This window comes from Octodon degus, unplaced genomic scaffold (assembly GCF_000260255.1).
Source record: "Octodon degus isolate 3935 unplaced genomic scaffold, OctDeg1.0 scaffold00014, whole genome shotgun sequence".
NCBI lineage: Eukaryota > Metazoa > Chordata > Mammalia > Rodentia > Octodontidae > Octodon > Octodon degus.
In genome coordinates, this window is record NW_004524590.1 from 9,199,125 (window position 1) to 9,222,118 (window position 22,994).

General features: G+C 40.6%; 1 protein-coding gene across 19 annotated transcripts in view; it reads left to right on the forward strand.

Annotated features, from left to right (window-relative positions):
- Nucleotides 1-22,994, forward strand: part of Clasp1 (cytoplasmic linker associated protein 1) — a 264,734-nt gene that overhangs the window by 132,422 nt on the left and 109,318 nt on the right. For all 19 annotated transcript variants that reach the window (XM_023709745.1, XM_023709750.1, XM_023709751.1 and 16 more), the window contains exon 8: nt 791-858. In XM_023709745.1, coding sequence (XP_023565513.1) covers nt 791-858 — 68 coding nt within the window. The remainder of the gene's footprint in view (nt 1-790; nt 859-22,994) is intronic.

Sequence of the window (22,994 nt, forward strand, 5' to 3'; positions counted from 1 at the left end):
AAAAAGTGTTAAGTAAATACTTTTGTGGCAGAGGTGGATGGCATTGGTTTGAATTCAGAGTACTTTGCTTTAGAATCTCACCCTTTGCAGGTACTCCAGGATATTTGTTTTGCCTGGAAAAGGCTCTTTTAACTTTTCTGTGAGGTCATGTTATACTTCCCTTACCTCTAGTTTTTGGTGTCACTAGATGAAATATTTTTTCTAAATAGGAGTTTTGCTCATGTCAAGGTGAAATGATCCATTATAAATGTCATGCAGATTTTTTAGACTGAAGATTTTGCAGTCACAACATTTATTTCTGGAGAAATTACAGCATTTTGAATTAAGTTGAAGTCACAAAATCCTTTTTAATTTGATATTAAGTGCATTTTTAAAAAGCTTTATCCAAGGTAACTGACAGTCTGTGATTAGAAAGAGCAGAACACACTTCTAGGGTCCTACTTACATTCTGTGTGGAACAGGCACATTGAACACTGAGCACAGAGCGCTGGGTCCCTCTGGGCGGGGCTGGAGTCCCCTCCTCAGGAGGGAATGGGTCGTGGCTTCCTTCACTGCGTCCTGAGGCTGCGAGAGCGCTAAATGTGGCCTTCCAGAGCGTGGCCTCCCGCAAGTGCTGCCCCTGCCAGGTGCTCGGCTACTGGGGGCTGTTGGCAGCGGTCCTGGTAGAGTCACTTGTTTCAAGTGAGTTTGTATTATTGATAACTTTTTTCAACTTCGTGCTAATGCTTATAATTGACTTGATAATTAGTAATTTATATTTTAATATATACATATATCTTTTTTCATATAGGTTGAGTGTCATTTTTACAAAATTTGATGAGGTCCAAAAATCTGGAAATATGGTACAATCTGCAAATGGTGAGTAGAAAAAGCAGTTGTATTTCTGTTTTGGTTTTATGTTGATAGAGCTTGTATTATTTCTTTCTTTTTTTTTTTTTTTTTGTGGAACCGGGGATTGAACTCAGGTCCTTGCACCTGCCAGGGAAGGGCTTACTCCACTGAGCCATCCCCCTGGCCCAAGCTTATATTATTTCTAAGCAGCTGAACTAGGTATTTTAGTAAAGGCTTTGAGGTCTAAGGATTTAAACTTCATTCTCCTGTTTTCACAGGCCAGAAACTAAGGAGTAGTTATCACTGACTTTGTTTCATAAGCTTCATTGAGTCTGTTACCTAGCCTGTCACTGTCACTGCTGCTGCCTTCCTGGTACAGGCCACAGTGGCATTTTACAGGAGTTTTGGCAGAGCCCTCCAATCTGTTTCCTTGTGTCTCTTTCCCACACCCAAAACCTGTTTTTCTGATAGTAAACAGTAATTTTGTTGTTCTTATTATTAATGTATTTAGTACGGGGTCTCACTGTACAGATCAGACTCGTAGCAATCCTCCTGTTTTCAGCCTCCCAAGCGCTGGGATTACACGTGTGCACCACCATGCCCAGCCTCAAATTGCTGGGGTGCGGCCGGCCCAGCACAATGGGGATTGAACCCCGGTCCTTGCACCTGCCTAAGTAGACACTTTAGTCCAAAGAGCTATCTGACTGGCCCAGTAATCCTTTTAGAATGTAAAGCAGGCGCTGTTCCTCCTGTCCACATGCACACCCAGACTATAATTTAGTGGGTCCCAGACTACCATTCTTATGTCATTCTTTCTGTCCTTACTGAAAGTTCTCTGCTCCTACCACACCTGCAGAGTTTGGCCTGCTCTTGCTGCTTGGAACACTGAGCATCCTTGTTTCCAGAAGTGTTTCCCCTTCCTGAAACACTTGCCACTTGGCATCTGTCGCTATGGCCTCTTCCCTCCTGCATCCCTAGGCTGCAGCAGAGCTTCCTTCAAGAGGCACCCCAAGCAGCAGTCCTGGTGTTCTGCCCTCACCCCACTTGGTGGTTCTGATTTGCATGCATTTGTCCCCTTTATTTCTCTTTGTTTCCTCTTAGTATAAGCCAAGTCTTTTAAAAACTTATTTATGTGGAAGTTTTTGTTGAATAAAAACAAAATGATTGTGAAGTGAATTGCAGCCTATTTCGAGTTCCTGCTTTGTGATGATATATGAAGCTGGGTGACTAATTCTTGTGATAATAGAAGGGAATGAAAAGATAAGAGTAAATCATGGTGAAGAATGAAACACCACTGATGAGAAAGTCAGTTCCTAACAAGAACTTTTAAAAATTGGCATCATGGGGCCGGCCAGATAGCTCAGTGGAGTAAAAAGCACCTGCTTAGGCAGAGCGCAGCATCCGGGGTTTGATCCCTGGCGTGCAGAGCCAGCCCTGCCTGCAGGGTGCGCAAGATGGTGATTGAAACTGAGCGTGGTGGTGCGTGCCTGCAGTCCCAGCACTCAGGAGGCTGAAAACAGGAGAATCGCTACGAGGCCGAGCTATGTAGTGAGACCCTGTAAACCCCGTAGTAAACACATTAAACAAAACAAAACTGGCATCATAGCTTTTAAAATGTTGTTAGTATGACAAATTATAGCATCCTCTGCTGATTTTTAAGATCTTGAAATGGTTAAAAAAAATTGAGTATTTGGTGTATAAGGAAAGAACAGGCGACCGAACCCAGGGCTACGACCCTCGCTCTGCAGCGTCGACACCATCATTTCTAAGAAACCTTTCTCTGGTGTTTCTTACACAATGCTCGTTGTGCTGAAACTGCTTTAGCTAATTCCCTGGGTTTTTCATTTGACTATAACATTAAATGATACAGAAGAAATGATTCATATTTACCACAATTTAGCCATCACTAATAATTTTTCGGGGGAACTATCCGCTCGGGTCCCCCTCCTGTCCCTCTCTTGGACAGGAGCTTTGTTTCTCACAATAAATATATATATTTAAAAAAAGAATAATTTTTCATTTTTACTTATATTCTCATCCATTTTTGTACCTGTGTAATATGTACATAGTTTAATCATAGCATATTTTTCTCTATTTTATTTTGTACTTTCTGTTGGGGACAGGGCCTCACTATGGGTTGTTTAGGCTGGGCTGCACCTCACTTTTTCACCCAGTCTGGCTTTGAAGTTGGGGCGATCCTCATGTCTCAGCCCTCTGTGTACAGAGATTACAGGCATGCACCGCCATGCCTAGCCACCTTGTGTATTGATTGGCATGTGCTTTATGTAGACTGCTAAGATTATATGACCAGCGGAGCCAGGGCCAGAGCTGTGGTGTCTGAGTGTATGTGCTGGTGATGAGTGGGTGCGGGGCTCCCTGTTAGCTGCCGGACAACATGCTCACCTTTTGAGTGCTTGTGTGGTTTATGTGGTTTCTTAGTTTTAAAAATTGTTGTTACTGAGAAAGTGCTGGACAGTGGAAGTTGTAGTAGAAAAGGGAGTTGGTACTTTGTATCCTACACACAGTGTGAGACAGAATTCCATTACTGTGCCATCACTGGAGAAAACCCTGCCTGTGTCGGGGCCTTGTGCAGGAGAGTGTGGGCTTCCCTGAACGTGACCTGTGAGATGTGAACAGTGACTGCCGAGCCACGTGGCACTGGGTACATTTCAACGTTTTATTCTAAATGCTAGGTGTAAATATTACCCCAAAACTTCATTGCATGTCTGCACGTGAGCTGTGTGTCTTTGTATGTGAATCTGGGCTTCAGGGTAGGCTTAAGATAAAATAGTTCTTTAGTCATCTGTGTTAAAAACAGCAAGCAATAAGAGAGCCTTAACTTAAAATTTCTTAGGAGTGTTTAACTTCAGGACTGTATTTTGTATATGTAGGATTTTAATTTTAGAGACAATGTTTATCACAGTATAAAAAGTAATATACCCTGGTTTCGCGAAAAAAAAAAAAAAAAAAGTGTAATGTAAAGAACTTCGCTGTTTGCCTAGACTATCAACACAGGTTACAGGATCTCAGGATAAATCCTGAGGGGATTTCACTGATCTTATCAGACCCAAATGCTCCAGCTCTTGTTGCATAGGTCCTGCTTTACCTTGGTCTTAACCATCTAGCAGAAAAGTGTAAAAACGAAGTATAAGAAGTAAAGCCATGGTGTTATGTTGAGCTGTAGGGGACTCAGGTCAACAATTTCTGACATTGCCAGTCAAGCGGAAGACCCAATACTATTATGTGCTACTGGACTCTTTTAGAATATTTTGCTGAGTTTACACACCTATAATATTCAAATAACGGAACTTAACAAAAAAAGGGATACAGATGAATGTCCATTTTGTATCTGTATTCAAAGTGGTTGGGATAGATATATAGTTACATTCTCTTAATGAATAGAGGGATTTCTTCTAATGGTGTTTGTAAATAGGATATCATGTCCGCATCTTGTGCAACAATTAACCGCTAGGAAGAGTGTACGCAATGTGTTAATTATTGAAACTGTCCTACCAATATGATTTGAAACTGTCTCATTGCTATTTGTTTATCAATAAAATTATGGAAAAAAAGTAATGTAAATGCATATGTATAAAGAATTTTCAAATCCCCAACCAAACTTTAGTATTTTTACAGTAACTTTGAGAACTCGGATGTCTAATAGCTGTTCAAACCAAAGCACCTAATTTCTTTCTTTACTAAATTCATTAAATATTAGAGTGGCACAGAAAAACTGAAGGAGTCATGGATAAAATTCTTCCCCCTTTCCAGTTTTGTTCCTCTGTCACTTGGAGCGCAGCCTCTCCAGGAGCGTCTGGCCATCAAGCCTTTGCAGTTTGGCTCTCTCTGATGTCACTCACCCTCTGTTTTCACCATTTTGTTTCTTGCTCAGCTTAGATTGTGACCAGAAGTTTTCTACATACTTACGTCACCTGCACATAGTGACAGCTGTGATCTTCCAGATCCCTGTGCTTTTAAAATTTCTTTTGTCTGTCTTACCACATTAACTAGAACTCCCAACACTGTGTAAAATAAAAACTAAGACTGGATGTTCTTGGCTGCTCCTCATCTTGAGTCTCTCATTTGTAGGTATCAGTTTATTTCTCTTTTGTTACTTGTACTATAGTATCATACCTAAGGAGTGATTTGTCTGTTTTTTTGGGTTTTTTTCCATGATAAAAGGAAAGAAGAAACTGGCTGCCTCTGGCTTTCTTTCTGCCTTCTGGGCTCTGGCTTCTTGGTCTCCTCATTTTGATTCAAGCTTGGTCCCCTGTCCCCCAGCTTCTGACCAGATCACAGTCTTTTTATAAATGTTTTTCTCTTGTCCAGATCATGCCTCAAAGTTATAACATTATGTAGGGCACCTGCCTGTCTGACATTTATCTGTACATACTTGAGACATTTATCTAAAATCACATTTTTATGCTGCTTTCTTTTTTGGTTGTTTTGTTTTTTGAGACAAGGTCTTGCTGTGTAGTTCAAGCTAGGCTTGAGCTTACTTTTGTAGCCCAGGATGGCCAGGAACACGCAGCAGTCCTCCAGTGTCACTTCCCAAGTGCTGGGATGACATGTATGCGCCACCACACCTGGCATACTGTACTATTCTTAACTTGGAAGACAAAAATGCAAAACAGTAACCGCATGCTAAGATGTGTAAAAGCTTTTATTTAGAGACTTGCTTTCAGTTCTTTTGAGTGTATATGTACATACCTAGGATTGGAGTTCTGGTTCACATGGTAATTCTCTTCAACAGACTGAGCAACTACCAAACTTTTTTAAATACTATTTATTTATTTGTTTATAAATAAATAAACTCAGCAGCTCAGACTTACAGTGATCCTCCTGTCTCAGCCAGCGCTGGGGATTACAGGCTTGTGCCACCATGCCCAATTTGGGAGCCAGCATGGCATGCCCGAGGCTCCGGGGCCAGCATAGCATCTGGTACCGAGATCAGACTCACGTCCTTGCCCTTGCCAGGCAGACACTTAGGCCACTGAGCTATCTGCCCAGCCTACCAAACTGCACCACTTTCTACTCTACCAGCGATTCCCAGGTTCTCTCCATCTGGCACACTTATTTCCCATTTTTGTATCACACTTATCATGGTAGGTGAAGGGGCATCTCATTTCGATTTGCACGTCCCTAGTGACTAATGATGTTGAACACATATTCATGTGCTTACTGGTTATCTTCCCTGGAAAAATTTCTCATTTGTCCTGTACCCTTTTAAAAACTTGGCTATTTGTCTTTTTGTTATTGAGCTGATTTCTTTATATCTTCTGAATCCTTAGAAGATAGGTATTTTCCCATTCTGTGGGTTGTCTTCTCATTTTCTTTATAGTATCTTTTGATGTATAGAAACTTTAAATTTTTGTTGAAGTCTCATTTATCTATTATTTGATCTATTATTGGTGGACATCAATGCTCTTTTGAATGAGAAAGAAAACCTCTGAATTTGTTCTAAGTTAGAAGAACTATTTTTTAAAATTTATTTTTATTGAGAAATAAATATGAATGAGACAGTTACACAGCTGTGGAAAAACTATTAATATAAAGGAAATACTCTAAAGAATAAATAGGTTTCATCCTAGGTTATATTTCTTGACAGGTTCAAAATTATGTTGGTCTGTGACATTTACTTGGTTGTATTTGTATAAAACCTATGGACTGAATTTTTTAAAAGTGTGATAGAATTGTACCTATAAGCAGCAGTGAAAATCAGTTGAGTGTCAGTGTATGCTGGGCTTGTTGTCTGTAATATAAAACTTCATCTTTGTCTGAGTTCTTTATTGCTAGGTTACAAAAGCCCTTTCAGCTTTGAATGGCAAGAATATGGAAGTTAAAAATATGTTGCTGTTTAGATGTTTTTCTTTTTTCTGTTCCCATATAATTAGTAAATCTCTTGAAGCAAAAATTACAGTTTTTCCCTCCATGGGTTTCAAAAAGCCAATTATTTTCTGTGTAAGTTTTTAAATCATGCAGATGTGGTTATGCTCATGGGAGAATTGGATTTTCAGAATGAAAGAGCCAGTAATTATGGACTAGTCAGTGTCCTTTATCTGCAGCCACTTAGTGATCTCTGCTTGGATTTGATTGAAGTGAGGCCATGGCCATTAATTTAGTTTAAAAATACACAAAAATGGTTTTGAGCTTTATAAGCAAAGCTAACGTGTTTATGAGAAAAGACAGGAAGTGTCATATAGATTAAAATCAGTGTAAACTCCATAATCTGTAGCTAAACAAGAGAAATATTTGTAGGTAAATCTATAAAATGGATTAGGGTATCATTTGCTGACAAATGCAAAATAGTGTTTTCCCAAAAATTGTAACTTGAAAAATGTTACAAATGTATCTGTTTTGTTAGAAATGAGAAATACTTGTGCAAGTCTGAAAACAGAGCAGTGACGGGTTGTGTTAGGTAGTGCTGGAATTACTGCCAGCTGTAGCAGGGACACAGCGCGTTCTTCTAAAGGCGAGTCTTGATCAAGAAGCTGAGCCATTATTAACCAACACGTCTTTAAAAGCAATGATTGCAAATCAGTGGATTGAGTGCCCGTAACGGGCTCCTCCCCCTTTCCCTGCGTGACTTAGATTGTGCACCTTGCAGAGTTTGGGCCTGTGGCTCAGTGTCCCAAGAAGGTGTTGCCGTAGTCACCGATGCACAGATAATGTGTTGGAAGGCATAAAGCTGGCAGGTGTGCGGAGCTCTGCTAAGAAGTCCACCTGAAATAGCCTGGAAGAGACCATTTCTGATACCAGTTTAAGTGGCATAAGCTGCAGTGGGCAGCCTACTTGATTTCCTATCTGAAAATAAGATTGCTTTTTCTAATTTCAGATGTGTAAGAGATATTTATTTTTTAAGGGAGAAATCAGATAGTTGGTTAAAATATTTAATAATAATCTTTAAGAAGGTTTTCTTACACTAGTCAGGTGGAGAAGGTTCACTTCCCTGCCCCTTTATAAAAGCCATTGTTACACTTAGTGTAGGCTTTTATTTTGGACTAGGGTGGCTGCTGTTACTGGTGCTGGCTCTCCCTGAGGAGGCGTGGGCGGGCTGAGAGTTACTGATGCTTAAGTTGCTTTGAATAGGTACAGCCCTCAGAGCCGCGTTTTTATTTGGTACCAAGATTCCTGATAGTCATGACTACTGGGAGAGGTAGGCTATTCTGTATTCTGAAAGTGTTTGTATTTATTGCTGCTTGACTAGGAAATGACCAAAATGCTTGAAATATTTCATAAATCCTTTTTAACTGAAAATCATGGCTGAAACTTAAGGTAATTGCTTAAGGTTAATTACATTTGGGTAGTGAAAATATTGGACAACCTATAGATACCTGAACATTAACTTTCAATAGTAGGAGAAAATAAAGAGGGACAGAAAATAAAGGTAGGCTGTCTTTTCATCATTGTATTTTTTGTGCCTTTTTTTCCTCTGCTCTGTTATGTTCATAATACATGGGTTATACAAGTAAGGCTGCAATTGTAAGGTATTTGTTAATAAGTTTACAGTGTCCTAAAAATGAATCCATAGGCTAGAAATTTATGAGTTTCACCAAATAGCATATAGAAAGAAAAGCATGTATAAACTGTAGTGGTGCAGAGACACTGGTTCTGTCTTTAGACTCATTCTTTACATTTTTCTCCTCCCTTTCAAAGGAGGAATCTGTAAAATGCAAAAGTGGGCAGGAAAAATGCAAGAATTACTGTTAACAGCCTTACTGACTAGCCTGCAGTCTTTCCAGTGAAGGTTTTACCCAGATTTGGGCTGCAGCAAAGATATTTTGAAAGACCCCAGGTGAACCAGGTTTGTGTTTAAGGCAGTGTGGTGGATGGGACCAGAAGTAATCTGTATGGTGTCTTGATGTCTTAAGAGCTTGGTTTTCCTAACACTCTTTTTGCTGGATTCTTCAAAACCCTTCTACTGAAGCAAGCATTATATAGGGTAAAATTGTACATGATACTAGGTAATCATTTGTCTCCCACGTTGGGAAATAGATGTGTATGTGGCACTTTCTGCTTTTATTGTCGAGGATCGTTACAGGTGTGTATCTGTCTTCTTAAACTGAATTTGATTTACAATCAAAGTTGAAAGTTTGACTGAAAATAGCCATACTGGGAGATGCTGTATTTCTACTATGCTTTTGCTTTGAGAATGTAATATATACGGTATAACGAGGCTTGCTTTTTATTTTATATTTCAGTGTAGTGTTCCATTTTTAAGGTAGCCTGATATAGGCATCCAGTGCCTGGATAGGAATGTTACAAGATTCATGTTCTGAAGGGACTTTTTTTTGGGGGGGGGGGCTTTTCATTTGAGGATTGGAAGCTCCTTTCTTACAAAAGAGCATTTGTCTTAAGTTTTTGTATGTTAGGTTGCTTTTTAAACAAAAGGGCAAAGTGATATGAGAGTCAGTTGTTTTATGTTAAGGGCTATAAAGAAAGCCTTGACGACATATTTGCTTGGTGTTTTCTTTCAGTTCGCCTATCTCCTTGGTCACTGTTATCTGAGATGCAGGGTTAGGTGCCTTGTAACGTTTACCCTACGTAGGTAGGAAGCAAGACTTAAAGGCTACTTTTTGTAGCTGAGGAATATTTGTATCATGTCAGCCTGTCATCTAGCATACTACCTAATTAAAGAGCCATTGACAACTGCAAAGTATGATGCCAATAATTGTTATCCCGCTGGACATAAGAGTATTTTACTATTTTCAGAACATGTTCCTGCTCAGTTTTTGCTTTTGTGTTATGGACTCATAGCATATGGCCACAGGAGGAGCAGCCCGAAGGCTCCAGGTTTTCTGTAATTTGAGTAAGTGGCAGCAGAAGAGAAGTTTGCCTTTGGTTTTAGAAGAGGGCTTTTTTTTTTTTTTTTTTTTTTTTTAAAAGAGGCTTTTTTTTTTTTTTTTTTTTTAGCAAAGTATCCTGCCACACAAAGTACTGCCTGCCTCCCTACTGTTTGTGACCAGACCTCATTGCCTGCTTTTGTTCTCCTGAAATTGTGCCATTTTCAGTAACCTGTAAGGAATAATTAGAAAATGAAGCATTGCGAGAGATGTCACGAGAAACGCTTTGTCCTCTGTGAGGAGGCTTTGAAAATGTGATGTTCCTTGTCAGTCACTCAGCTCGTATGTTGTAGGCAGTGGATTCTGGGGAAGAAAATGGCAATTCAAACACGATGAGTTTGTTTTTAAAAATCATTGGTATTCCTGGAGAAGGGAGTGTTAAAATGGATAAAAGTCTTGTACATCATACTAAGAAGCTGAGATTTTATTGTAATCATTTACTTTGTGGAGAATTAAATTTTAAAAATTGAGTGGGGTGAGGAATACTGGTTATAGGGTGGAAAACTTTAATTTTATCAAGCATAGAAGCAGCAGAGCAACCCAATATACCTGCTGTCACCATTTCATAAAAGAAGGGACATTAACACTGTTATGATGTGTGTATTGAGATGTTCTCCCAGAGCTTCATGCTGTCCTAGATGGGGCTTTTTCAGGGGTAGCTGGACCGAGAGTGTGTGACTGAGTCATAGTACCAAACCTGGGATCCAGGGTGCAGTGACTACTAAATCAGTCCTCTGACTGGATTGGCACCCACCACGAGCCTGGTAGCCCAGGTAGAATGTGCAAGGGCAGGAAGGAGCTGCTAAGATAGCCCCTCCTTGCTGTCACCTGCCTGCCTGCCGCAGCCAGTTTCTCCTCTGCGATGCCCTTCTGCCATGCCACCCTGACATGCCGCTAGCCACCTATGAGCTGAAACCTCTGAGCTGTAAGCCAAATACACTTTTCCTTCTTTAATTTAGGGTATCATGTATTTTGTCTCACAAATGAGAAAAGACAAACACCAATTAAAAAATAAGAAATATGTAATTACAGAACAGATAGTTCTTTGAGTGAAATAAATTTAGCTTTATGAGAAGCTTACCAGCTTTCTTATTTTTCTTAGCTCAGGATAGACTGATGTAAATCGTGCCCTCCCGCCCCAATGGTCACCAGTCTCTAAGCTTGTTTTTGCGATTATTGGTCTAGCTGTCTGCATTATAAGTGGGCTTGTGATGTCAGGGCTGGAGTGAGCAAATGTAGGGACAGTGGGACTATGGCCTGTGCAGGAATATTGTGTGACCAGTGCAGACAGCCTTGTCTCGGCCTTGGTTTTCTCCAGGGCAAACTAGGAATAATTACTTCTGTACTGCTAGGAACAGGTGAATGGCTTGGCGTAGGGTATTGAGCCTGGAACACAAAATCCTATGTGCTGTATGTAGGTAGCAGTCCACGGTGGCAGTATTACATGATCATTTGGGAGGTGGAACTTGGACTTAGGTTTGAATTGGTACAGCGGACCTTCTGGTGTAGATTTGGTGTGCTCTCTTAAGCACAAGAGGGCCTGGTCCCAGATCTGGGGCTCTTTACACCAGGCTCACCCTGGAGCTGGAGCAGGGACTATACAAGCTGGGCCTGGTGCATTGGGTAGAACCAGAAAGTAGGAAGTGCTCCAAAGCAGAAGGAATCAATGGGAATATGTGTGAGAGATCAGGAGTTCATTGAAAGGACTCATAGTTGGAATATTTCAGGCAACAAAATGAAGTACTCATGGATTTTAACCCAAAATGTGAAATATTCATGAGTCTATACTGCTGCAAAGAAATTGAGTAAATATATAAATGGAACAGTAGAGACAAATTTCTAATGCTGAATTTTCCCAGGTCATTTTCATAAACATTCCATGGGCACGTGACTCCCACTGTGTGGGGGATGGCCCACAGTGATAGCCTTCTGAAGAGTACCGTGTGGAAGCGGGGAGGGAGTCTCTTGACAAGGAAGGAGTCTAAGAACTACGACTTCAGCCAAGGTCCAAGGCCAGCACCACCAAGCAGCCTTTTTGTTGCCAGTGTGTGCTCTTGATGGTGTGAGGAGAGTAGCATTTTCACTTCTGTAATTTTCTCCAGACCTATAAGCTTCATCTAAACATGGCAGAAAACCTCACAAAATGCAAATTAAAGGATAGTTTGTAAACTAACTAATTGGTGCTTCTCAAAACTGTCAGCATCACGGAAGCAAAGAAAGACGGAAACCCCTACAGCCTGGAGAACCCCAAGCAGACTGCATGTGTTGCAGTATCCTGAACGTGACTGTGGGGGAACATAATTTTGTTTGTAGGCTTGACTCAAGTGGGTTTATATCTTATAGAGATGGGGCTGTTATTAGAGAATTGCAGTTTATTGGACCATTTGTCTTTATTTTAAATTAGCATAATACTTTTGTCCTTTTATGTGCAGAAATATAATGATTTGCCTCTAGCTAAAGGTTCTTGAAGCAGAGAAGGATGACTTGAAGGAAGATTTGCATGAAGCGCGCATAGCTCTTGACGTAATCACTTTCAAGTACGAGGAACATTTTAATGGGAAACCTTTTCTGAATTTGGCTCTGGGTTTTTCCAGCTGACTTGCTTTTATGCCTGCATAGTGGTTGTTAAAAAGAATTGGGTCAGGATGGGTAGAGTGTCGTTGAAATGACATTTCCAAAGGACGAGGGGAGAGGAGGGGAGATCTGGTGTCTGGGATTTGGGTTCTGATATTTACAAAGTATACTGCTCTTTTAAGGCAAGTTCAAAGGGAAAAGACAGTCAAAGAAGAATGAATGTTTAGTCTGCAAATGGATTCACTGTTGTTGATCTTTCAGAGATAGATTTACCTAAGATGTTGAAATTTTAGTTAATTCTTGGAAGTCCACTTTTAGCTTTCAGTCCTCAATATGCAGGCTTTATTTACATCTTTTAATGATGCTTAAACCTCCCTTACTTTCCATGAAATATTAAAAATATATTAGAATGTGCTTCCTTAAAAGGTTTGCACTGTACATAATGAGGGACACATGGCGAGTTCTGTTTTCTAGCTTATTACCATGAGAACGTCTGGGCTTTCATTGCTGTACTTACTGTGTCGAGTTACCAGACCTCATTTAGCACTGCTTGGGTGCTTTTGCTGCCCGGCACCGGGCCATCGGCTGCTCAGCCCTCCCTGTCCAGGTGCTGCATGCACGTTACCCTCACCAGAACACACTGCGCTGTGCTCTGCAGCCTCTCAGGATGCAGCCAGCTCTTAGGGGGCAGTGGGTAGGCCTGCTCAGCACTGCCCTCCTGAAAGCATTGGTCTGGATGTGGTTGAGTGTGTCCCCGAGGTTTCTGTGTATTGGATATTAGTAAGAGGCTGGCAGCTTAATCCAACAGTGGTGCTAAGAGTTGAGGTGCTGGGGGGTGGTTAGGAGCAGATACATTGATCAGGATGGAGCCCTGTGATTGAATGGGGGTGGCTTTATAAAAAGAGGAAGAAACATGGGGGACATCCACTTGGGGGCGCCTGTCTCAGCGTGCTACCCTTTGTTACCATGGAACTTTCCTAGTAAGAAAGCCATCCCCAGCCATGTGGCAAAGTAGATACTTTTATTTTTTAATCTTATTTTTTTTAGTGCATGTTTGCAGTATATAATGCTTGCATTCCTCCTGGGGAGTTCATACATAGACACAACACATCTTTTTTTTTTTAAATTAGTAACGTATTTCTAGTATACAATATATAATAGAAATTATTAATTATTTTCATCTTACTCTCTTCTTCCCTCTCTCTCCGTCTCTTGGTCCCCTTTCCACTTGAAAAAAAAAAATCTATTCCCTTATTTCCTATTGAGTTTCTTATATAAGAGAAATGTGATATTTAAGCTTGTGTATTTATCTCACTTCGCCCGATGGTCTCATGGTATATCAGCTTTTCTACAAATGATTAATTTGTCCTTTTTTGTGGCAGTAGTATTCCATTGTGTATTAATACCATTTAATACCATACTTTCTTTATCCACATAAGCCACAATTTAGTTATTATGAATTGTGGCGCTATAAACGTGGGTACGTATATATCGTTGCACTGCGGTGTCTTTGACTCTTTCAGGATAATACCTGTTAAGTGGAATAACCGGATCAAACAGAATTTCTAGTTTTAGTTTTTGAGGAATCTCTATTCTGATTTCCATAATAGTTGTATTAGTTACAGTCCCAGCAATAGAGGAGGGTTCCTTTTTCCCCTGCAATCTCACCGGCATTTGTTAGATTTCCTGATGATTGTTAGTTTTTCTAGAGTAAGATGGAATCTCAGTGTTGTTTTAATTTGCATTTCTGTAATAGCCAGAGATACTGAGAATTGTTTCATGTATTTCTTGGCTATTTGTAATTCTGTGAAGTGCCTATTCATTTCATTTGCTCAGTTTTTGCTTGAGTCTTTTATTTAGGGTGCGTTCATGTTTGAGCTCTTCATATGTTCTCGATATTAGTTCTTTGAAGTCTAGCTGGTAATTTTTCCCCCATTCTGTAGGCTGTCTCTTTATGTTATTTCGTTTTTTGCTTTGCAAAATCTCTTTAGTTTGATATAAACTCCCCCCAGTCAGTGGTACTGTATCAGTGACAATGGAAAATGGACCATGCACTGGGCTTCTATAGCCTCTGGATATTCCCTTTTCCGAGAGTCCTGGTGCTGAGGCGAGGTCGGCTTTCTGAGAACTGGGGCTGGTGATGCTTTGGTCTCCTGATCACCTGCTGCCAGCCCAGTACCCAGCTCAGCACAGCATAGCATAGGCATTTAAAAGTCATCCTCTGCATACACACAGAAAGATCTGCAAAATGGTTCTCATGTTCTGCGTGCGGCTAGGCAAAGAGGAGTAGAACTTGTCTCGCCTAGAAGTATTCCCAAGATTTTGTAGTCTGGAGAACTTTTTGAAATCTGTGAACCTTGGACCATGCTGGCCTTAATATATCATGTGGAGATGTGGAACCGTAGCAGTTGTGGCTTCTCCAGTCTCAGGGCAGCTGCGTGTTACCACATCGATTTTACCCATGAGGTAGAAATGCTAAAACCTTTATCCAGTCGGTAGAAGCGGAGCTCTGAGGTCAGACATCCACTGGCTGGTCCCCCACAGTGGACACAGACATGAAGCTCTCCCAGGCTCCACTGAGGGCCAGGAAGATAGCTCAGTAGAATAAGCACCTGCCTGGCAAGCACAGGATCCTGAGTTCAATCCCTGGTAACGCCAAAGGGGGGAAAAAAAAGATGTAAAAAGGCTCCACTGAGCCAGACAAGCCCAGTCACTGCCTGTCCTTAGCCTTCTGTGCCATGTTGTGGCTGATGCGCAGGGCAGGGCAGGGCATAGCACATGTATCCTTTTCAGATACTCAATGGCAGGCCAGATGGAAAGTTCTTTGATATGGTTAAGATAGGCTTCATGGGTTGTTGTTACACCCATGTCAGTGTTGAATTGGTCTAAGCATTTACTTAAAAACTTTCCTTAGTTAGAAAAGCCCTTTAAAGTCATCACTACTGATTCTGATTTTAGTCCATGTTGCTTTTGGTCCTGAATCTAAGGTTCTGCTCATCTGAGATTTTCAATTCCATTGAGCTCAGAGTCATTTGTGTGTGTGTGTGTGTGTGTGTGTGTGTGTGTGTGTCTGTCTGGCTCAGCCTGCTCTGGGGGCAGGGCTGGTGCAGCATGTGGTGCCGGGGATCTAACCGTGGTCCCTGCGATTGCCTAAGCAGGCACTTTATTTTTTTTATTTTTTATTTTTTTTTGCAGAACCGGGGATTGAACTTAGGTCCTTGCGCTTGCCAGGGAAGCGCTTATTCCACTGAGCCATCTCCCCGGCCCCCTAAGCAGGCACTTTAGACCACTGAGCTATCTCACTGGTCCCCTCAGGGTCATTCTTAAATTGTGAGATGACTGCTAGGTTTGAAGGGCAGGGACTGCTCACTTGCCTGTCCATTAGCCACAGGGATCATTCTGTAGAGCAAAGAGCAGGGCCAGGAATGGAAATTGGGGTGTTTCTTGTGTGTGTGTGTGTGTGTGTGTGTGTGTGTGTGTGTGTGTCCTCTTCTTCTGGATACACAGATAATGAGAGTCTAAGTAGTTGCATTGTTGAGTACCTGTGGTTTATACCCTCCCATATTTGTCTATATATCTCCTGTTTAATCTACATGAAGTCTCTTTGATGTGGAACAAAAATCTGTTTGGTTTCAAATGACATAGCCCCACTCTAAGTGCTAAAAGTCAAAGGGAAAATGAATTGGCTCACTGGGTTGGAAGGGCAGGGGTAGACCTGGCTTTCCTCCCAGAGACGGAAGCTGGCGTTGGCCATGCCCCACTACCGCACTGCCGCTGGCTCTTCTGTCTTCTGCTGCGCTTTGCACTGGCGCAGGCACCACTGCTCTTCTGGCTTCAGCAGCTCCGGGCTTGGAACTGTACTCCTCCAAGTCCACAGAGGAGGCGTCCTAGCATCAGTCGCTGTGGTGACCAGGGCAGAGCCTCGCTGTCATGCCAGGGCCTGTGCTGCCTGTCTTTGAGTTAGGGGTATAATTGCTCTGCGAGTGAGAGAGGGGGGTTACCCGAGAGCTGCTGGGAGCAGTGGAAGAGGTTGCTTTGGGACAGGCAACACAGACAGAAAGCTATCTCTGGCCCTCTCTCCCTTTCTTCCTTCCACCTATGTCATGAGGCTGATTTGGAAGAGCTATGATTAGTGGCTTTAGCATAGGACAGGCTCAGCCCTCAGTGCTATGTATTTTTCCTTAAAGAACCCATAGACTGCTCCTTGGGCTCCTCTGCCATCAGATGTGCCTGCGTCTCTATGGGGCCTGCTCATTGTCACCCACTCACTATCCATACAGCAGGACATTTTCCACCAAAGACCTAAAGCAGAGTGGAGCTTTGGTCTGCCATGGGCACTGATGTCTTGCCAGTGCGGATTCTGAGTTCCTAGTAGTGGAGCTTTTGGTGGAGGTTTGCTTCATGTTCTTCTGCTATTTCATGTTCCTGTGTGGTTTCTGATGGTGTTTCCTTGTCATTATTGAAGTAAAAATGACATTCCTCAAAAAACGAGGATTAGAGTACCATTTGACCCAGCTATTTCCCTCCTGGGTATTTTTCCAAAAGAACTGAAAACATACCATGGGATATATGTGCACCCATGTTTATAGCAATTTGTCATAACTAAGTCTTGGAAACAATCCAAATGCCCATCAGCTGAGGAATAGATAAAAAAAAGGTGATATTTTTGTACAATGGTGTATTACTCAGCTATTAAAAAAGATAAACTTGAGACTTTTATAGGTAAATGGATACAACTAGAGATTATAGTCCTAAGTGAAATAAATCAGACCTGCATGTGTAAACATCATATTATTTCCCTGGTGTAAGATCCTGAAAGAGTAAATAGGGTCTGAAAGGTACAGTGGATACTGTGAAAGGAAAAGGAACTGTTCCCAGGGGAGGAACAACTGGGATGGGGGAATGGAGAAAGGAAGCAGGAGGAAGGGAAAAACAAGTGTGTGTGTGTATATATATATATATATATATATATATATATATACACACACATACATACACACATAGGATGGTGAGGATAACTAGACTACTGATTTCTATTGAAAAGAGCAGTTAAAGCTTAAGGTTTTTTTTTTATCATTTTTTATAATTTTTTGACCAATCTTACAGGCTATACCTGTACAACTAATTTGAAGACAACAATATGCAATATAACAACCATTATTGAATGCCTATCATTTTGTTTAATGAAATTCTGTATTGTTTTTATTTTTTTCTATTGTTTGTATCCTCTTTAAAAATATTTTTTTAAAAAATGCCAGCTATGTTTTCTGGCAGCATGCTCTTAGGGTGGAAAGTGATTCTGCTCTGTATGTCTTTTTTTTTTTTTTTTTTTTTTTTTCTTTTTTGGTGGAACCGGGGATTGAACTCAGGCCCTTGTACTTGCCAGGGAAGTGTTTACTCTACTGAGCCATCTGCCCGGCAGCTGCTCTGTATCTCTTTTAAGTTCTGTTTTTCTGGGAAGAAAAGGAAAAGGACAGTAGAGCGAGACAACCTGGCACATGTCTTTACTCCCAACATTCAGGAGGCTTAAACAGGATGATTACTATGAATTTGAGGCCAGCCTGCATAATACAGGGAGACCCTGTGTTCTAGAAAGAAAGAAGAGCGCTGTCAGCCCCCACTTTCTTCGCACGGGCCGCTTGTTGTTACAGTGAGATGAAGGCCAGCATTTGCACGAGGCTCTAAATGTGCACATTCCCTGTATTGTGACATAAGCATTTTTATTTTTGTAAACATGGGCGGGGGAGATGGCTCAGTAGAATAAATGCTTGCCTGGCAAGGGCAAGGGCCTGAGTTCAATCCCCAGTTCTGCCAGAAAAAAAATTGTAAACATGGGATAAAAGAAGACTGGTTGTGTTGCATAATTGGTGCCTGTTGACCGGATTGGGGGAGATGTCTTTACCCCATCCTCACATTTTAATAGAGAAAGGAATGTAGAAAGTTTGAAGACAAATAGTCCTTTACTCAAGACCATCAATTAGGAAGCATGATTTGTACTTTTATACCTGTTTATGCAGCCTACAGCTTAGGTTAATTAGAAGGTAGATGTACCAGATGGATAAGAAATAGTTTGAATAATGAGGAAAATATCTTTATTAGTCTCTTGATCTATGAATGTAGAATAAGTTGCCTCTATTAGACCATCTTGCATTATTCCCAACAATATTTTTAGTAAAAATGTATGACCCTCCCTGTTGTTGTTAAATATTTTATTTTTCTTTATGCTAACGTTGAATTGTTTTCTCAGTTTCAGTTTTGGATTTTTCATAGTAAATAATGGTTTATGTCCTTCAACCTCAATGAATTCATTTATTGCTTCTAGTTTGCTAGTGAATTCTTAAGCATTTTCTGTCTACAAGATCAAGTCATCTGTAAATAGTGTTAATTTTAGTTCTTTTTATCCAGGCTGTACACTTTTGATTTGAATGAGTGCCCATACAGGGCCGGCCAGCATATGGCACCGGGGATAGAACCCAGATTCTTGCGCTCACCAGGCAGGCACTTAGACTGCTAAGCTATGTCCCCAGCCCCTCAGATGATTTTTGGGATGAAAGGAGAGGATGGTGGCTGGGAACAGAAGGTTCTGGTAAACTTAGAGCAGGCTTGTGTTCCCTGACAAGCAGATGAAAGAAGTAGTGGTGGAAGATCATCCTCTTGGTAGTGGTTAAAGACAGAATTATTTGGGGGGGGGATCAGTGAGAACTTACTCTTTCACAGCATTTTTCTATATGTAACATATGTTATTGTATTGTGTAAGAAAATTTAAACTGGCATAATGGGACAAGCTTTCCTAGTTAAAACTGCACATCTTCAGTCCATATCTTCTTGCTCTCCTAAGAGAAGGTGTATGCTAACACGTATCTGCTTAGCTAAAAACCTAAAGAAAAGGGGAACTTACTTTAATAAGTTCTGTATGCATTGCTATAAAGGAGAATAATATGCTAGCGTTTGGGGGTGTTCGACTCCACATGCAGAACAGCCTCCACACCCACTCTACCCAGATCCAGTTTATTTGCCCATTAAGGAATGATGCACTCTGTGTAAGGGAATTTCCAGGTTAACTGAAGCTCGGTACCTTTCTGACGACCTGGTCTTTTTAATTGAGTTTAATTTGGGAGTGTCCAAAAACCCTGGGAAATGTATCAAACTCAAAGAGTAAGTTACATACATTTTCAAACCATAGCCTCCATTGTGCTTTATCCTGCAAACATCTTTTCAGGCAAAGTTCTCATAAATTTAAAGCATTATATCCAGTTGTTAATCTAGAAAGTAAATATTCTCTTTTCCCTGAATTTCTAACTCAAGCAGGAAATAGGGATTACTATTTTCATTAGTATACAGAGAAATGAGTAATAATTGCATCTTATATTGAAGGTGCAAGGTCATTCTTACACACACCTGATCTTGTGCTATTACATTACATAGATGTCATTTGACCCTTGTACTGTCACTGCATTCTAAGCAGGTTGGGGTTGCAGGCTTTTCTCTACATGTGCTGCTTTTTGTAGTTTGTAGTTAGTGATCAGGCTTTCCACTGTCACTTCTTATTAGTATCACTTTGTTTGGCTCCTGTGTCCCCGTCTTACCATCCCTATAATTAGTTGCTTCTAATCTGCTTAGCAAATTAGGTAAGTATGCTTGGTAGATTTGTTTCCAGAGCTCTGGCAGGTAAAAAGAGCAAGTAAGACCCTCCAGCACACGCTTAAAAAGCCTTTCTCCCCTTCTGTTCCCTGAGAGGCATTTCCCTTCAGATGGTAGCTATGAAAGGTCTGCCTCTCGGTGGAGCTTGATCATGTGATGTCTTCAATCTGGGGGAAAGGATGTTAACTTCCAAAACATACTTTCTGGGGACAGAACAAGAGCCACTCCTGTTTTTTTATCCCTTATCTCCCCTGTAGCTTTGTGCTTCTCCTGTAGCAACAGGAATATCCACCCTATGATTTCTCTGGTCACCAAGTGATCTGCTCAGAACAGAAGGAATGAAAAGTAAACATGTGGGTGCTCTGTTTGAGCTTTATTTTTTATTTTTTGGCAGAACTGGGGATTGAACTCAGGACCTTGCACTTGCCGGGCAAGCATTTATTCTACTGAGCCATCTACCCGCCTCTATTTGAGCTTTAAACAGTTATTTCTTTTTAGAGAAATGAAAATATGGGGAGATAAAATATGAGGAAAAGTTTTTGTATTCATCCATATATTATCTTTACTGCTCATTTTTTTGTGTAAATCCATGTTTCCAATCGGTATCATTTTTCTTTTGCCTAAAGATTTTTTGAAGCTTAAGTCTGGTGGTGACAAATTCTTTGTCTGAATAATGATTTTGCCTTTATTCTCATAATGTATATTTACTGGATACAGACTATTATTAAGTTAATACTTTCTTTTAAGATGTCATTCAATTTTGGCTGCAAAGATTTCTGATGAGGGCTACTGACATTTTTGTGTTTGTAACGTGTGTAATGTGCCTATTTTCCCTGTGGCTGCTTTTCTCTGGTTTTGAGCAATTTGGTGACAATGTACCTTGGTGCATTTTTCCCTTGTGTGTAGTTTACTTGATGTTTTAGCTTCTTGGATACATGGGTTCATAGTTTATATCATATTTTGAAAGGTTTTGGCCATCATTTGTAGCAGTCTTTTTCTGCACTTTCCCTTCCACCAACCTACTGGGAGTAGTTTTAGACTGCATTGTACTAGCTGATACTAAGGCAGTGAGAGTTTATTTCTTTTATTTATCTTTATCACCCTGTCTTATGAACTTAATATTAGATAAGTTCTGTCACTGTGCAGATCTGTCTAATCTCTTTGAGGACTGTTTTTTGGGCTCTGATAAGATGTGTTTAATGTATCCTTGACCCTAGGAAGATGTGACCTCACCTGGGTCTCTGTCAGATATCGTGGGTGTGTCACTGAAAACAAAATTTATTTCACTGTGACTGATGAAGCCTGAACATATCTGCATACTTTGTTTAAACATTGTAAATTGCTCAGTGTACACTTTTCTGGTTTTTTTTTTTTTCCTCTGCTTTGTGTATGTTTGCTTACATATGTAAGGTCTAGAACGTGGCACACTTTTGTAGTTCTCTAGAACCCTAGCCAGCTCTGCCTCCCTGAACTGTTCATTTCTCAACTTGGAAGGCTACCAAGTTTAACTTGGATTCCCTTTCTCTATGCTTAGGAAAAGTTGGATCGCTGTGGAATTTAGCTTATGTATTTGTCCCTTTCAGGATCACAGTTCCATGGTGCCTGCTGTCAAATATCTGGGGAGATATATTGATTTTCTAGCTATTTACTGGAAAGTTAAGCCTGGTGCTTCTGCAAGCAGAAATCCCAAGAATTTGTCTGCTGACAGTAACTCTGTATTCTCTGAATACAGTTCTAAATGGCATTGCTCTGTGGCATGTTAGAGGACTAAGCCAGGCTTAGTTTACGTTAATTTTTGCGTGAAGCACAATAGTATCCCCCCATTCATTTTTTGCTCTCCCAACAACCTGGGGCTTCCTTCCTGTAGGCAGAATAATGATTGCAGTTAGGTAACATGGTGGCCTAGGAGGCTGAGGTGCTCTGGGAGCTCCTTATGGGACAGATAGGCTGAGCTCGGCTCTTGGCACTGCTAACTGGCATGCTCACGGGGTGGCCTCTCCTTTGTCTCAGATTTGTCCTTTACATTGGACTTCAGTTTCCCTCCTGAAGAGGGCCTGGGAGATGTGCTCTGCAGTTTGTGACTCACCTTCTAAACCCCGTGGACTGTATTGTGCGCTAGTAGAACACTGCATGTATGAACCAGTAAGAAACTGAGGTGTGGATTAGATGAAGCATGCTGAGACGGGATAAGACCAATCTGGGAACTTGAAAAGCCTTTTGCGTAAAAGCGCTTGGGTTTGTGAGGATGTGTCTCCCCCTCCCTCCCTCCCATATGGAATAAAGTAAACCATGTAATTTGAAATACATTGTTGGTGAGCTGTAGGGACCAGTGGGACCATGAGTAAATATGGGGTTTGGCTCTTGATAGTTTAGGTGAGAAGCAAGAAGATCAAGAAAAACAATGTTAATTCATATCTATTGTTGGCTTTCTTTTTTCGTTAAATTTTTTCTTCAGACCCATTAGTAAGGAGCTAATCCCTTTTCAGAAATTATTAATATTGCCTGCTACAGATGTGATTTGTTTTGTTTTTTAATTATGTCAAGTTTATTTAGCCTCCTGAATGACTCATTATTTTACACCATTAATAAATAATAGTAATTTATTAGTGTTGCTTTTTGAGTCTGAAAGTACTTTTTGTTCCTTCAAATGCAACATGAGTAATGTACTGATTGTATCCACTGCTATTTAGAAAATTTAAAGATTAATGTTTATTAAAAAAAAGGTTCAACTTCACTAAAGAGAAATTAACAAAGAAGAAGCTTTTTTTGGTTGAAGTTCATTGGTTGGAGTTTAAAAATGATAATTTTTAAGTATGTGGTAAGTATGTGACAAATTGGTTACTCTGAATTTCCAGGAAAAACGTACCTTCCTGTAGATAAATTTGGCAGTATCATGTACCTTTGATCCACGAATATTGGTCCCAGTGGGTTCTTTCTTAAAACTTTGAGTTCAGACAAAAATAAAATACATATAGAAAGGTGATGAGTATTATCTCTAAGGATAAGATCTCAGCAACATCCTGAAATACCTAACAATGTGTGTTTCAATAATGGCATTTTCCAATTATGAAGCATCTTAAAATAGTGTTTATAAAGATATTTGGT